The sequence below is a fragment of the Clarias gariepinus genome, chromosome 8 (assembly GCF_024256425.1).
Source record: "Clarias gariepinus isolate MV-2021 ecotype Netherlands chromosome 8, CGAR_prim_01v2, whole genome shotgun sequence".
Classification (NCBI taxonomy): Eukaryota; Metazoa; Chordata; class Actinopteri; order Siluriformes; family Clariidae; genus Clarias; species Clarias gariepinus.
Window position 1 is genome coordinate 1,216,296 of NC_071107.1, and position 15,056 is coordinate 1,231,351.

Below are 15,056 nucleotides of genomic sequence, written 5' to 3' on the forward strand. Positions count from 1 at the left end.
TCTTGTCTGTTTGTTTGTGCACACGTCACATACTGTAAAAACTACTGAATGAATTTTAATGGGGTTTTCACAGAATTTAAATGGAACAACACCCTCCTCCCCCCCCCCCCCCCCCCCCCCCCAATATCTAGATTTAACAGATGGCGCTGTAGGTTTTTATTTATTTTTACATATAACTACTTTAAAATGTACAGAACTATGCAAAAGTCATAGACACCCTGGTAAAAAGTTTGTTATAGATGTTTTACTTCATTATTGAGGTGCTCGTTTATTTTTAGTTTAAATCTTTTTTTTGTTGTTGTTTTTTGCCTTGTTTGAAAGAAAGAACTCAGTTTAAGAAACAAGTCCTAGTCCTCGTCCTCTGAGCTTTTGAACTGGAGATGTCCAGACCTGCTGCTGCTGAAGTCATGGAGGAAAGAACAAGCCGTTGTCCAGACATGAGACGCCGGTTAGCCCTAACTCCTGTTTTTGGTAATTCTAAGATCCAGTTCTTAAGCTGTGTTGCTTCATTTACGATTTCTTTTATAAACCTCGTAAATGTTTTATTGTGTTTCAAACTTTGTTTTGGTTTCATTTTAAGATCATTAAAAAAATAAGGAGTGAACACTTTATGAACTGGCTTTATAATAAAGTCTTTATAATGAAGTTTTTTCACAGATACAATTTAGACGCAATATTATGAGGACTGTTCGAGTCAAAGTGGGACTTTTTATTGTACAGAATAACAGTTCGGAGAGTAAAAACTCCCTTTATTTCTCTATATAATCCCAATATACACTAATGCACTTCTCCCAGTGTTTCACTAGTGCTTTGACACCATCAAGGTAGAACATTTTCTCAGTATGCTGGGGCCATGATCAGAAACGCCGGCCTTCCAGGAACTCCTTTAAAAGATCGAACGTGTGGAAATGTCCTGGAGCGAGGTCAGGACTTGTACGGTGGATATGGCAGTAATAATGGCATGTGTATGTGTGGATGTGGCAGCCGAGTTCCTGTAATGTGCAAGTGGTGTTGGTGAATGAGTGTGTACAGTACAGTTCACACACAGATGCGTCTCTTATTCGAGGATCACACGTTCCACTCTCTGAATCTTCACCGGAACGACTGCAGTGAGCTCCGAGCCACCTCAGCCCAGGATCATCATTCACAGACGTACGGACGTCTTTAAAACACTCAAATGCTGTATTGAAGCTCAGAGAGTCTCCCTGTGCTTCAAGTCTTTTTTAATGTCAGCCGCTTTTATGGCTGCATTCGAAAGCAATTTGATCACAAGTCTTGGTGGACTTGAACACCCCTTGTAGTTGTGTTTATTGCTTGTTTTATAGAGGATAAAATATGGAGTCTTCTTCCCAGACACGTCCACCTGAAGTCTGTAAAAACCCTGATGGACTCGGATGGATGAAAAACCCTGAAGATGATCCAGTAGTAATCACGTTAACTCACCTCCCCAGGATAAAGTAATATGATTAAACCCTTTTTACTTTAACCAAAGAATATTAACACAGGGGTATTGTTGAGTTTTTCGGACTTAAAAAGCATTTGCTAGAAAGAAACACAATACACAGACGAGTTCAGTAAAAATAGGTTTTTGCTTTATGTACAAAATACAAATAAATCATGTACTAAAATGTACACACCCTTATTCATTATAAACCATCAGTGTTCACGTTCAGTAAAAACGAAGGTCACACTGCAAAATATCTATTTCAGAGGAAAAACAGGAGAGACTAACATGCTAATTTTTAACTCTGAGAGTCAGAGAGTCAGAATCAGCCAAACCTATTCACTCTCCCTCTCTCTCTCTCTCTCTCTCTCTTATAGAACTATCGCTCTGCAATAAGAAATGGCAGCCAGGTTGCTGTGAAGCTGTTGGCCCGTGTCGTCGTTACACAAAATCCTTACAAGAAACGCTGGTTAGAGCCGTCGGTAAGAAAATGCAAAATAAAGTACAACACGTGAAAAGGTCGTCTCGGGTCGAGACCTTGTGCGTCGCCACATGAAGTATGAAAACGATTCGCGCTAAACTTTGAGCAAATTACTGCGTAAAGCATGAAAGAGTTACGATAACGACATGAACATGTCTACGGCGGCAGCACTACAATTCATACGTCAAAGAGAAGTGTGTGTGAAATACGGCACCATACTGAATTATCATCAAATTCTCAAAAGGTAAAATGTTGTAGTTTACGTTTTGTCCCCCCTGAAGTTCCCATTATTGTCTTAACCTTCTCAGATCTGATTTGAGACAAATAATAATAATAATAATAATAATAATAATAAATAGAAATTGCCAGTCAAATGTCTTTAAACAGTGTTGCTGTGGTGACGGTTACGGGGTTTACAGCGATCAGTCCAGCACAGAGTGATAACCTCTGCCTTTAATTAAAGAAATGAGAACCGTGTGGTGTTAAAAGCAGCTTTAAAATATTTTTACTTGGAAAAAAAAAATTTGCTTCTTTTTAAAAAACAATCCAACAAACCCTCATATCTTTTGAAACAGCTCTCCGTGCTTCGACTCTCAGACTATCCGCCCTCAGAGCCCTCGGAAGCCACCGATTGGCTGATATCGCTGTGATTGATGAGGATTAAGTAACACCCATCCCTCTGGCTCCGACAGCTCGCCTAATTAGATTGACTCCGTCTTTGGATCACGCTGTTCTGCTTGTGAGATACAATGATGTCAATGTCAAAATCCAACCTGTTTTAAGAGCATTTGACTGGCGGTGATCATCATCAACAACATCAACTAACAATTAAAAACAATGAAGTGGTTTGTTATTCTGTGATACGTTTCTAATCGTCTCTGGTGGATCAGACGCTGCATTCGGGTAGCTTATGTGATCGGAGACGAACTGTTTGTTTGTACAATACTGACGCCGTGAGTGAGATCCGCCCGCGGCTTACGTGAAGCCGGAGGTTCGATGGCGCTGGAGGTGAGATCCATGACGTCTGTTTGCGGTCCAGCAGACGGAGCGTGAGATCGAATCGCGCTGTGCAAGTGTGTGTGTGTGTGTGTGTTAATAGTGGTAGAGAAATCCAACAGGGTGAAGAAGAAGGAGAAAAGGGATGGATTTGCCGGGGGAGGGGCATCTTCATCAGCCAAAACTGCCTGTGAGCTACAGATGGCTCATGACGGCGGGGAAAAAAATAACACAAAAATCTCCCACCCGATGTGCGACTCCAACAGGAGGGTTTCGATTAGCTTATTTAGCTTTACTGAGCCGAGTCTCTGCTTGTCCTTGTCCTTGTCCTTGTGCTTTGCCTCTCTTGACGCCGGATGCTAGATGAATTTCGAAGAGTCTCTTTTGCTGATCAGGACTTCCAGGAGCTTCAGCTTGGCCTTGATGTGCTTGTACTCGTTGTATTCCACCGCCAAGGGCGAGCGATCTTCCTTCTGCACGTTTCTGTGGAACGTACAGAGATTTATGGAGTTTTTGTGAAGCGGAATGTATATAAAAAAAATATATATATATATCATTCTGTTGGTTTGGTGACGCTGATCTTTACCTGCCGTTCTGTCTGAAGAACTGGTCCTCGAATTCGCGTAGGCTCTTTCGGATCCTTTTCTTTTCCTCTCGAGCTTCCTGCAGCTGTTCCACCAGTTCCTGACTGTTTTTTTTGAAAAGAAGAAGAAAAGCTTGTTCAGGACATAATGAGGTCACAGTTTGTTAGCAGAGTCTGTGCTGAAATCTTTCTATTCTTCATTTTCTTGTTATGAAGAAATATGAAGTGTTATAACGGCAAGTCTTGCCGAATAGACGCGGTTCTGCTTGTATCGCGTCTCCCGACACCTTGTGTCTTTAATTGCCTAAACGAGCCTGGTGATTAAACGACCCCGCGTAGCTGCTATAATGCAAGTGATGACATAAATTAACGTTGTTCTTATTGCATTGAAACAGATTACAGAAGATAAAATCCTGTATTAGAAGAGGAATAAAACACTTGCTATTTGATTTGATAACAGTACCCCCTCCCAGTCCTCTCTCATTAGCATGTGGGACTCACATGGTGGCGGCGTGCAGGTTGGACAGCCTCATGTCGGTGCTGTTCTTCGAAGGCGAAAGTTCGTCTACGGGTGAAATGAACCCGTCCACCTCTTCATCCAGATGGTCCAAAAATCCCAGCATGCTCAGCTCCGGACGGACCGTCAGCTGCGCGAGCTGCGTCTTGTTATCGTTGTCTTCGTCCGAGCCGTCCTCTTCCTCCTGCAAAAGAGACGGCGTTTTGCGCCCGATTAGCTGGAGGATTTGCGCCCGATCAACCCTGATGATTTTGATTAACAAGTGAAAGCAGGAAGATTTGATCTAGTTGATCTAATAAAGTGATCTAAAGCGTGATCAGGGTGGACTCGCTACCAAATAATCACAACAACGATAAAGGAATACTACAGCCTTTATTTGTTTTTTCTTCCTCTAGCTAATCCCTCTGTAGCACGCGTGTGTGTGTATGATTACCATGGACAAGAATTTCGACAGGTTTAAATGCACCGAAGGAAAAATAAATGGTCTTTATGAAAATCTAGGGTGAGGACTGCGACGGAAACACTTATTAATCTTAAACTATTCTCAGGCAGTCTCGTCTGATGTTTTACTGTCACATTGTCACAACTTTTCGAGCGCTGTCCGTGCACCATGGCTAAAACCTTCCTGTTGGGGAAATGTTCCAGATCAGATGTATTGATTTAAAGCTCAATTTGCCAAAAAATTCTAATCAAATCAGATGTGTGTTTTAATAGAAGTTGCTTTAACAACATGCATTGTGAGTGATTTAGGAAGTGCACAGGTTTTACTTTCAGGAGAACGTGTCTGCTCTTGTCCCTGGTAATCTCTCTCCCACACACACACACACACACACACACTACAGATGCAGCGAACAGAGATTAGGTTACAGTGTGACGGAGTACCCCTCCCTTTAAGTCTCTTTGTGTACTACTGATTCCCGCGGGATGTTTCCCCGTCACGTATCACCACCGCACGCCATGCACGTGAAACCACGTCTGCGTGTGCTTTCAGAGACTCGCAATCACGTCAACCAGTGTTAAGTGATGATAATCACACGGCACTCCAAGCACTCAAAAGCTACTGATTCGGCACGTGAATCAACAAGCTGCAATCAAGGTTAAGGTTATTTATTGAGAGGGGGCCGGGCAGGGAAGGAGGGGGGGGGGGTGGAAGGGTGTTACAGTCGGAGCATTTCTGGGCGGCCGGGCGGCAGCTCTTCACCTGGCCGTGGTCGAAGAAGAGAGCGGGTTCCCCCTCGATAATGGGCTGCAGCTGAGGGCCTCGCCGCTTGCTGGACGGAGAGCCCTGCTAGTCATAAGGAGGGTCACAAGGAAGGAACCACTCAGAGCACTGAACTACAAACCTACTACACTTTTAGACTCATCATCCTAAACCAAGCAAAAAAAAAAAAAAAAAAATCCTACAATTGTTCAGTTTCATCAGGTTCTGCTTATAATGTTTTTTCAGGGTCATAAAATTCTCTTCCAGCTTCAGAAATTAAAAAAAAGAAGAAGTAGTAGAAGAAAAATTGTGCTGTTGAACAGATGTGTAGATATTCATCCAGAAAATAAAAGAAACGAATAAAATACTTACAATGACGGGGATGGTGGACGCTCTGCAGAGGATCTGTTTGACGAGACGATAGCGATCGTACAGCGGCTTCATGAGCTGTCGCTCTGTTTTTGTGATCTTGAAAGAGGAGAACAAACAGGAGCGCGAGTGTTAGACAAACACCCGTTATTACGTTACACGACGCATGTGTTAGCCAATCATGTTCCCCTTCGAGTCAAGTGAAGTCTTCGCAACACTTCGCAGTGTCAGCGTGCTTCCTGTTTTTATAGTAACAGAAACATCCTCATTATTTTATATTTAAGGCTCAGTGGGATCCGATCAGAACTGCTCCTGTTTGTCCCTTTAACTCACATCTGCTCCCTGGATTCTTGAATAATCACGTCATGTAAATGTTTATCTCGTCTGCTAAGGATGAAAATCTGCCTGTGACAAGAGCGAGTGGAGAAGTTGAGCTGTGTGTGTGTGTATGTGTGTGTGTGTTGATCTACGTAATGAGCTGAAGCCCTGATGCAGATGAGAGTAATTACAGCCCACAAGGTAACCTTGGTTCAATAACAAACAGCTTTTATAACAGTACGCTCTTCTGTTGGATTCTTTTGAATGAGACCGAAGTCTTCAGCCTGAACGGGGCCAAGAATCAATTTAAAGTTTTTTAAAAATTTATTTATATTTTGATTTTTTTTAATGTTATATATATAATACAGTAAATGTTTGTGCCAAAGAAGCTACTTCGGAAGGTTATGCAACATGGAAGTGACCGATCTCGCTTCCCTAAAAATTTCTAGTTGCTAACTCCAGCCGTTTTAGGAGAGATGATTTTATATGTGGCCCCAAAAATTGACATTTTTCAGTGTTTTACTGTCTCACTTCAAACAATAATCATTTAAAATAATAAATTATTCATATTTCTTTGAGTATTGATACTAAAATTGGTTTAAGCTTCTACAAGCATATGACGTGTAAAAAGTGTTGCTTTAATTAAAGATTTCCGTGCGAAAGTAAGAATCCCCCCCTCAAAATTCTGTAGTGTCCGTAACCTTGTCAAATTCATGTTGCAATATCGTAACATTTTAATTTAGCATTTTAGAATAATGCCCTTTTTAGGTTTGTCTTTTCATGTGAAATTTAAATTGTCCAAGATTCATCAGAATGACAGTTAAGATCGTGGAAAGATTTAAATTTCGAAAAGTTACAGACACTACAGACATAAAAGGGCATGAAATTGTATTTGGCAAAATGTGTTTCTTTTCATCTGATAAAAATATAAATATGTATGCATATTTCCCCGAAAAATGTAAAAGCATGGATCTGGAGATAAGAAGCATTAAGTATTATAAAAAATGGTGCTATATGATCCTGTCTGAAAATTCACTTTTTTACCTACAGAAGGTGAGACACTTTTTAGCACCAATAACATGTTTTGGCCTTGACAGTCTCGTAGGCATAAAATATCACCATCTTCTCATCCGTCAGTTCTGTTTTCACACATTATTCCCTCTACGCTGACAATCTGGTGCAGCATGAAAATGATCAGAACTGGAGGGTTATACGAGAAATCAACAATGCTTTCCACACACACACACACTCACCGGTCTGCCATGAATGCCTTCGTAATACAGCAGCGCTTTCTGGAGAGCTACTTTCTCTGCACCGATCTGTTCTCTGGTCATGTCCTGTTTTGGAAACACAATGAATGGAAATGATTCATTAAAATATGACGCACATATCTAACATACAAGCTGCGTCTTTTGCACACTGTAGATATGATGCTAACTTTGCTAACGATTAAAGAAAGGACATCGGCATTTCTAAACAAAAGAATAGGGCTGTACTAAAAATACAACCGATAAAGATACAGTATATACCTACATCTGTAACAGCAGCACCTTTTTAGCTCTGTAATGGCGTTGTTGTGTTTTTGTAGATAACAGTAAGCCTGTTTTAGATACTAAACACATGTTATTGTCTGAAGGGTGTGTGTGATGATAACTACTCCTCAGGGCCCTACACACAGTTCAGTTTTCCTCCGTCATGTTGTTTTTTTGCGTTTGTAAATACAAACAGTACAAAAGTACAGATAAATGAATATTTTAGCAGTATGGCACAAGTGCTGTTATGATGAATATCGGCATGGCTAACATGTGGTCATAGGCACAGAGAGGGCTGAAGCCCTACTTACACCCAGGCTGCGACCGACAGTTAGTTTAACGTTTGTAGAACACCTGGGACGCAGAGTGACGCGTATAGTAAACAATCCCAGTGCTGTTACGCTCGATATCATCACTCGTGAAATGCCTCTCCATCAATCAGATTACTTAATTGAAACTAACTGTTTCTGGAGAGAAAAGTATGGAAAATAAATAAGTTTCCATCACTTGGAGGTGGAATGTGAAGTCCTTGACACTGGAAATCAAAAAGTCCTAAAGATGCTCATGTAGCTCAAAAACTTGCTAAATGTTACAAAACCTGACACTAGAGACTCCTTCCATGAATCTTAAATAACAATATAGGAGAATTTATTAATATAGAAAATAATCTATGAATATACTTTATTTAAGTAAATAAGAGCATGCTTTTAATTTGTTTATTACATTAAGTCCCTACATACGAACAAGTTCCATTCCGAGAGCTTGTTTGTAAGTTCAGTTTGTTTATAAGTTCAACAAACACTGTCTAGGTACTAGGATGCTAACACAGTTGGCTATACCCCATATATTTGAACGATTCATGTAACAAAACGAGCAATGTTTATTTACCATAAATGCTCAATTATTTAATTTATTTATTTTCGCTTTTGTCTACATCGTTATTATTTTTAGCAGCACCAGCTTCACCACTGCTGCTTTTACGCTTGGTTCCAGACGTCCTGGGATGCACGCTGCACGTGCGTGACGATGTACACTGGACATGTGATCTAACATCCGCCATTTGACATGTGTGAACACATGTTCATATCTTCTTCTAAGTTCGTAACTCGGATGTTCGTATGTAGGGGACGTACTGTATTAGCCTTATATGGAGGGCTTGTTATACAAGTCCTTTTGAATGAGTTGTTGCTATAGAAACTGACACTAATGTTAAAGATAATGCATCATGCATCAAATGCTTTTCGAATCATTTGAACAGAGACACTTCAGCAGTGCTGTGGTTATAAACTCTTGCCTTGATGTCCTCGGGCCGTCCCGCTTCGGTGCGTTTCTCCTGCAGTTTGTTCATCACCGTCTCCAGCGTGCTCTCCACAGGCGGTTTGGGCGCCTTGGCCTCGCTGGGTTTCTTCTCCAGCTGAGAGCCGAAGCTCTTGGGCAGCGTGTTACTGCGCTGCCTCGGCAAAGGAACCAGATCTTCCTCTGACTTCAGCAAACTGTGCTCTGTAGGAGTTTGGGAGAGACGTTACTCAGTTACTGTGACATTTCTGTTGTCTATCTACATAAAAGACGATGCTCAGGCTGTGTGAGATGCCTGGACATCTTAGATTCCCTGTGTTTAACTTCACGAAATATGCCTTACATCAGCATGACTAAGCGACTTCTTACAGTTCTGGCTAAGCGGCTAAACACTGACCTTTGGAACGAGAAGAGGGTTGCGTATTTATTTTTTCATTTTTCAGTTTATTTTCCAAAAGCGTCATGAGTGTTGGATTAGCCTGACTTACAGGATGCTAAGCACTCTAATTCTTCCTTCCTGCTTTGGACGTGAAGTGTTACAGGCGTACCTTTGAGATCTTTGCGGAGCTTGGCCAGCTCATTCATCCACCTCAGGACCTCGGGGTTGGCCGCTTTGTCACTGTGCGACGGCTGTAGAGGGGAAAAACACAGCGCCCATTATTGTTGTCTCAGAAAACAGGAAGCGAACTCACAAGGGGCCGTTTCACAAAAGCGGCTCTGGTATCCGTCTGGATTTCCCTGGAAAGCCGTGGCACTTTTACTGACCCTGTATTTGCGGTCCTCCTCGAACTTTTCCTCAAACTTGCGGATCTTTTTCTTGAGGCTGTGGATCTTTTTGGAGAGCTGCGTCGACGTGAGTTCCTCGCATTCGTGATCGCAGGAGCCGAGGGAAGAACTCCGCCGCCGGCTGAACGAACACGGGAGAATAATAGAGACGTAATCAGACACCTGAAACATCGTCTTACCTCTGTCCCTTACCTTTAACAGTCGCCAAACACAAGGTTATTAGTTTACTAGATACGAGTTTAATCAGAAAACTCCTTCCACCATCAACACAATTTTCACAATGACAATATTTTGGGCTGTTCTCTTTCTATAGAAAATTACTATTAACGATTAACAATGTAATAATATTTGCTGATTTCTTTAACACAGGTCTCGGAGCTCCCGCAAAGTGTGTGTTAAACACAAATATGACAATATGGGACCATTTAATTTGTTATTATTACATTGTAATATTGATTAACTGCTCAGATAAAAATAAAACTGCCTTCTCCAAAGTCGCCGTTTCAGTGTCTATGTAAAGCTGAGCAAAAAAGCTAGGGAAGGGTTAGGGTTCGAAGGGCATAATCTAATATGAGGCCAATTTTGGAGGGGGAGGGGGGGGGGGTATCTGTACCATAATATGTTTGAATGATTTTAGTCTCTTTGAATAAGATTAAGATTCAATAATTTTGTCACATGCACCTTACAGCACAGGGAATTTATTTGTTTTTATATATATATATATTTATTTTACATATCCCAGTTAGGTAGCTGGGGGTCAGAGCATGGGGTCAGCACCTCTGGAGCAGATAGGGTTAATGACCTCACTCAAGGGCTCAACAGTGGTAACTTGTTGGTGCTGGGACTCAAACCCCCGACCTTCTAATGAGTAACCCAGATCTTTAACTGTTCCCCATGCAGTGATTAACTCATTCAGTCGAAGCTTTTAAATGTAAAATACATCCATTACTATGGTTCCTGTTCTTTAGTTCTTGTTTGACTGGAGTTCCAGGTTTGCTCTCACCTCACGAAAGAGTGTGTGTTGGGCGGCGAAGGAGGCACCTCGGTGTCGTCCAGGTACTGCTGCGAGTTCCCGTAGGCGTAGAAACGTGGGGAGAGCATGGGGTCCGAGTCTTCCTCCAGCAGCTGGCGGATCATTTTGCCCCCGGTGTGGGGTGAGAGGTGAGCTGCTTCATTGTCCATGTTGTCCCTGTGCCATGATGAGTAAGCTGGCACTGGTTCTATAAACAACAACAACAAAACATAAATATCTACAGATATTTTGCATATATAATTTATTGACATTCTGCCCTAGCAGCCGAACTGATTAAACACACACACACTGGTGTTCATGACCCGTAAGACTTTGAGCTTAAACAAACACCAGGTTCCTGGTTGTTTTTAACCTCCTGGACCATCACACGTTGGTTAAACGCAGGATTATTATGGTGTTAACGAGAGAAATTCCAGTCTGCGGCTTGTTAAGTCGTCCTTGAGACGGAGAAACCAAGCTCAACTCGAACATATGATTGATGTAAGAGAATAAAAGGCAAGGGAGTCCTGTAGAGCTGTTGCCAAGGAACAAGCAGCAACAATGCCAAGACTGCAGCAAAGGACGTGAGGTCATTTAAGAGCACGCTTGCGGAAAAAAACAAAAACAAACACTCCTGCGTGTCAGGGTGGCTTCGTGATCCGAAGCTTTGATGATGTGGAAGATTAACGCAAGTCATTCTTATGGATCTGGTGGTTTTCTTTCACACATGTGGTCCGGTTACGACAAACTTTCTCTGACGAGCTCATACACACACACAGCGAACCTGCAGCTACGATCCAGTATTAGCTTGAATGTAGCTTTAAGCGTATAAGTAAAGAATAACGGTGTGTGTGTGTGACCTCGAGCGACGCCGCAATCTGACCCAGGAATTCGAATGCGAGAAGGATCCGACTCAGACGTACAGTAACGGGTGTGCGCATTGCCCCCGCCCCCCCTCGCCCCCCCCCCGGCACTAAATTTGGCAGCAGGTCGCCGAAACAGGCAGCCTTGGCACTGGATACACTGGGACAAAGGTTGTTCCCCTCCCAGTCGTGTCATCAGGCTCATTGGGCTGTCCGTTGCTCTAAAGGAGACCCTCTATAAACTCATGCTCATGCTTTTTATTCGGCCTTTATTCATAAAGACGAGATAAAAAGCGAAAATAAGATGCTCGTGATTATCTTTAGATCATCAATCATTGTCCTTCAGTGTTAACCTTAAACCCGGGACTACTGTTTAAAACTGACTCATGCATTAAAGGAACACATCACGTGTCGAATGTATTGTCCGTGAGATTACAGACGGAGAGGTTTCCATGCTGAAGAAGAACTTGCTTTAAAAGTAAAAAATAAAATTAAATAATAATAATAATAATAATAATCCAGGCACTTTTTAAACTCTTTGATCTCTTTTTTTTTTTCAGCTTGAAATCCCCACGGTTCGATCCTGTGTGGTTGATTTATCCTTATGTTCGATGCCATTTCTTGTTTTTTTTGCATCTCACAAACACTGTGCGTGAATGTTTATGTGTGTGTGAGTGTGTGTGAGTGTATGATGTGATGCCCTGAAATGGACAGGCTTCCCATTCCGGTGTGTTCCTGAGACAGACTCCGGATTCACCACCAGGATAATGAATAAATGAACGAACACAATTTCATCCAATTTCATCCAAACTATAAACCTGCTAGTCGTATTTAACTTCTCTAACATATAACGCTTTAAGTAAAACACACACACACACACATTACCACAGCTCTTTCTATAGATTCTTACAAACACTCTCTCTCTCTCTCTCTCTCTCTCTCTCTCTCTTTTCAATGTTTTGCATAAACGTTTTTGGCACACACACACACACACACACACACACACACTTTCTGATGCCACATGCTTCTATTGTAAAATTGTTTTAAATACAATACAGGTTTTTATTCTCTGCTCTTTAGATCCATGTGGAAATTCCTGTCTTACACACTACAGATGTAGTAGATAAAGATTAAACCCTAAAGCATTGGGTGTCCCTCTAGAATGAGGATTATGTAACACTGTCTCTCTCTCACACACACACACACACACACACACACACACACACCATGCCTCCTAATATTCAGGGGAATCTCTGGACCGTGTGCTCATTCTATGTCCACCATTTTGTAGTTCGGAGTAAAAAAATAAAACAATAAAACACAACAGCTTCATCAAGTTAAAGGGTAAAGTGTCTCGACCTGGCAACCCTCCCAGGGGGGTTCGCTTTAGGCTTTAGATAGCGGCGGGGAGGCCGGCACTATATCTGTACAGGGTTTGGGCGAGACTCACACTGCCAAGGTCTTGGCAGAGAGGGTGTGTGTGTGTGTGTGTGTGTGTGTGTGTGTGTGTGTGTGTGTGTATGTGCATGCCCAGGTTTGTGCACATCTTTAACTGTCAGCCATGTAAGGAATTAGTGTGCATAAAGAAATGGAGAGAGGTGTGTGTGTGTGTGTGTGTGTGTGTTAAGAGTGTAGAAATGGACACACTTGATTCCCTCATATTTCATCAGCAGATTTAATCCGTTTCCACGGTGACAATAAAATCTCTGTGCGTGTGGTCTGTGCCAAACAAACTTCAGTGTGTATAAAAAAAAAAAAACATGGTGTGTGTGTGTGTGTGTGTGTGTGTGAGTGTGTCCTTCAAAGCTTAAGGACTTGAGAGAGTGAGTAAATGTGTGTGTGTGTGTGTGTGTGTGTGTGTAAGAGAGAGAGAATAATCCATGAATTCCTGTTTTTATTGCTGGTATAATCCATAATATTTGAGCCTCTTTTTTTCTCGTGATGATGATGATGATGATGAACCTTTTTATTATTATTTTAATATTCCTGATGATATCACGACCATTTCGGTTCACATGACCGATTTAGATCATAAAGATGGTCATGTGAGATTTCTGCCTTGTTGGCGGGAAACCTGGTGTTTATTATTATTTTTTTTTAACAAAATAACACGACAGTATAATAAAAATCAGTTCAGAATGTGATGAAATATTTGTGCGATGAGGAATTTGAAAACTAAATAAATAAATAAATAATTAAATAAAAAGGGTTACAGTGTGACACCACACGCACATGATCCCAGATGGGTCTCGTTTAAATGTCCATGAGGTCTGGAGTGCACGACCTGCAGCTCTGATCTCACCAAGAAGTCGCAACATTGTGGAAACTCCAAGCGAAAGGAGACCTTTTCATGTTGAAATCCGTATTACAAAAAAAAGTCGCTGTATTATATTCCAACATGAAAAAAAACCACTGACCACTGAACATTGTAATCTGATCTCATGACGATCACAACAAAGTAGCTCTGCAGCTGCCACCCATGTGCTGCAGGAGCAAAACATGCAGAGGAGAGGGGGGGGGGGGGAAGGAAGGAAGGAGACAGACTGAAAAACAGAAAAAGAGAGAGTGAGACTGACCTCCCCAGTTGCTGTCCTCCATTAGAGCGGACAGGTCCAAGCGTGGAACGTCCTCACAGCCACCCGAAGGCTCCGGGCCGCTGATGGCCTCCTGGATCTTCATGGCAGGCGTCTGAGCGAAGGAGAAAAGGAGCGAGAGATCAATGTGAAATGCAGCAGAGCAGGAGCTGGGCGCTCCTTAAGTTTAGTGGAGCGCTGCCTCCTGGTAGCCCAGCCCATGAGGCAGGGTGCGGAGAGAGCGTGGGGGCGGAGCTTATGCACCAAACCTCCTGCCTGCTGATCTGTCCTAACCAGAAAAACATCCTCCCATCTGCCCCTCTCCACACCTCCCTCCCTCCCTCCCTCTCTCTCACACACACACACACACACACACCCCTCCCTGTTGAGCCGGTCTACACTTGTTTGTCTCAGTGGCTGGTAAAGGCAGGAGGAGGAGGAGGAAGAGGAGGAGGGGAGGAAAAAAAAAAAAAACAGGGAGGAGAAAAAAAAAAGGGAACATAGAGAGCACGCAAGGCACGCAGGCAGAATGACAGGAACTTCTGTTATGGCAGACGCGACCGCAAACAATCCAGATTTCCCTTTTTCCCTTTCTGATTTTATTCCGTTACTCCCATGTTTTACATTTTCTCCCTCTTTCTAAACAACCTCCCGTTCTGCATTTGACTCTAATCTAATCCAACACACACACACACACACTGGGTGCACGCCACTGGACAGGTCTGTCCTACTCACCCCCCCGTTCTTGCACACCCAGACTTCCAGGGTTAAAGCGTGGGACTGGTTATTTTTGGAGCAGACCGTGGCGGTGCAGTTAGGATGAGGAATGCTTCTCCTCCCTTTTTCTTTTCCCGCTCTGCATAACAGACAGCGTGACAACACGCTCGGCTAAGAGCTCCGTTACCATCAGCCCTCTGACTGCGGCGGCTATAACTGATATGACAGCGCATAAAACCCCACGTGCTCACGCTGACGGACTTTTAATAGACGATTAGCTTATCCGGTGGGGCTAACACACCGTCTGGAGCAACTCAATACCTTTTGGGTCTATAAAGATTGCAATCATTTAAAAAAAATTATTATTA

General features: G+C 42.5%; 1 protein-coding gene across 7 annotated transcripts in view; it reads right to left on the reverse strand.

Moving 5' to 3' along the window:
- Nucleotides 1–1,570: 1,570 nt before the first annotated feature.
- Nucleotides 1,571–15,056, reverse strand: part of fam13a (family with sequence similarity 13 member A) — a 77,818-nt gene continuing 64,332 nt past the window's right edge. For 3 of the 7 annotated variants that reach the window (XM_053501523.1, XM_053501521.1, XM_053501519.1), the window contains 11 exons: nt 13,975–14,086; nt 10,527–10,743; nt 9,503–9,644; nt 9,286–9,367; nt 8,736–8,941; nt 7,163–7,246; nt 5,595–5,690; nt 5,223–5,309; nt 4,006–4,205; nt 3,508–3,609; nt 1,571–3,404 (listed from right to left, as the gene is read on the reverse strand). In XM_053501523.1, the coding sequence (XP_053357498.1) occupies nt 3,281–3,404; nt 3,508–3,609; nt 4,006–4,205; nt 5,223–5,309; nt 5,595–5,690; nt 7,163–7,246; nt 8,736–8,941; nt 9,286–9,367; nt 9,503–9,644; nt 10,527–10,743; nt 13,975–14,086 (1,452 nt within the window). In that variant the 3' untranslated portion in view covers nt 1,571–3,280. Of the gene's footprint in view, nt 3,405–3,507; nt 3,610–4,005; nt 4,206–5,222; nt 5,390–5,594; nt 5,691–7,162; nt 7,247–8,735; nt 8,942–9,285; nt 9,368–9,502; nt 9,645–10,526; nt 10,744–13,974; nt 14,087–15,056 lie in introns of those variants that run through there. The other 4 variants (XM_053501526.1, XM_053501520.1, XM_053501522.1 and 1 more) reach the window with 3 other exon arrangements.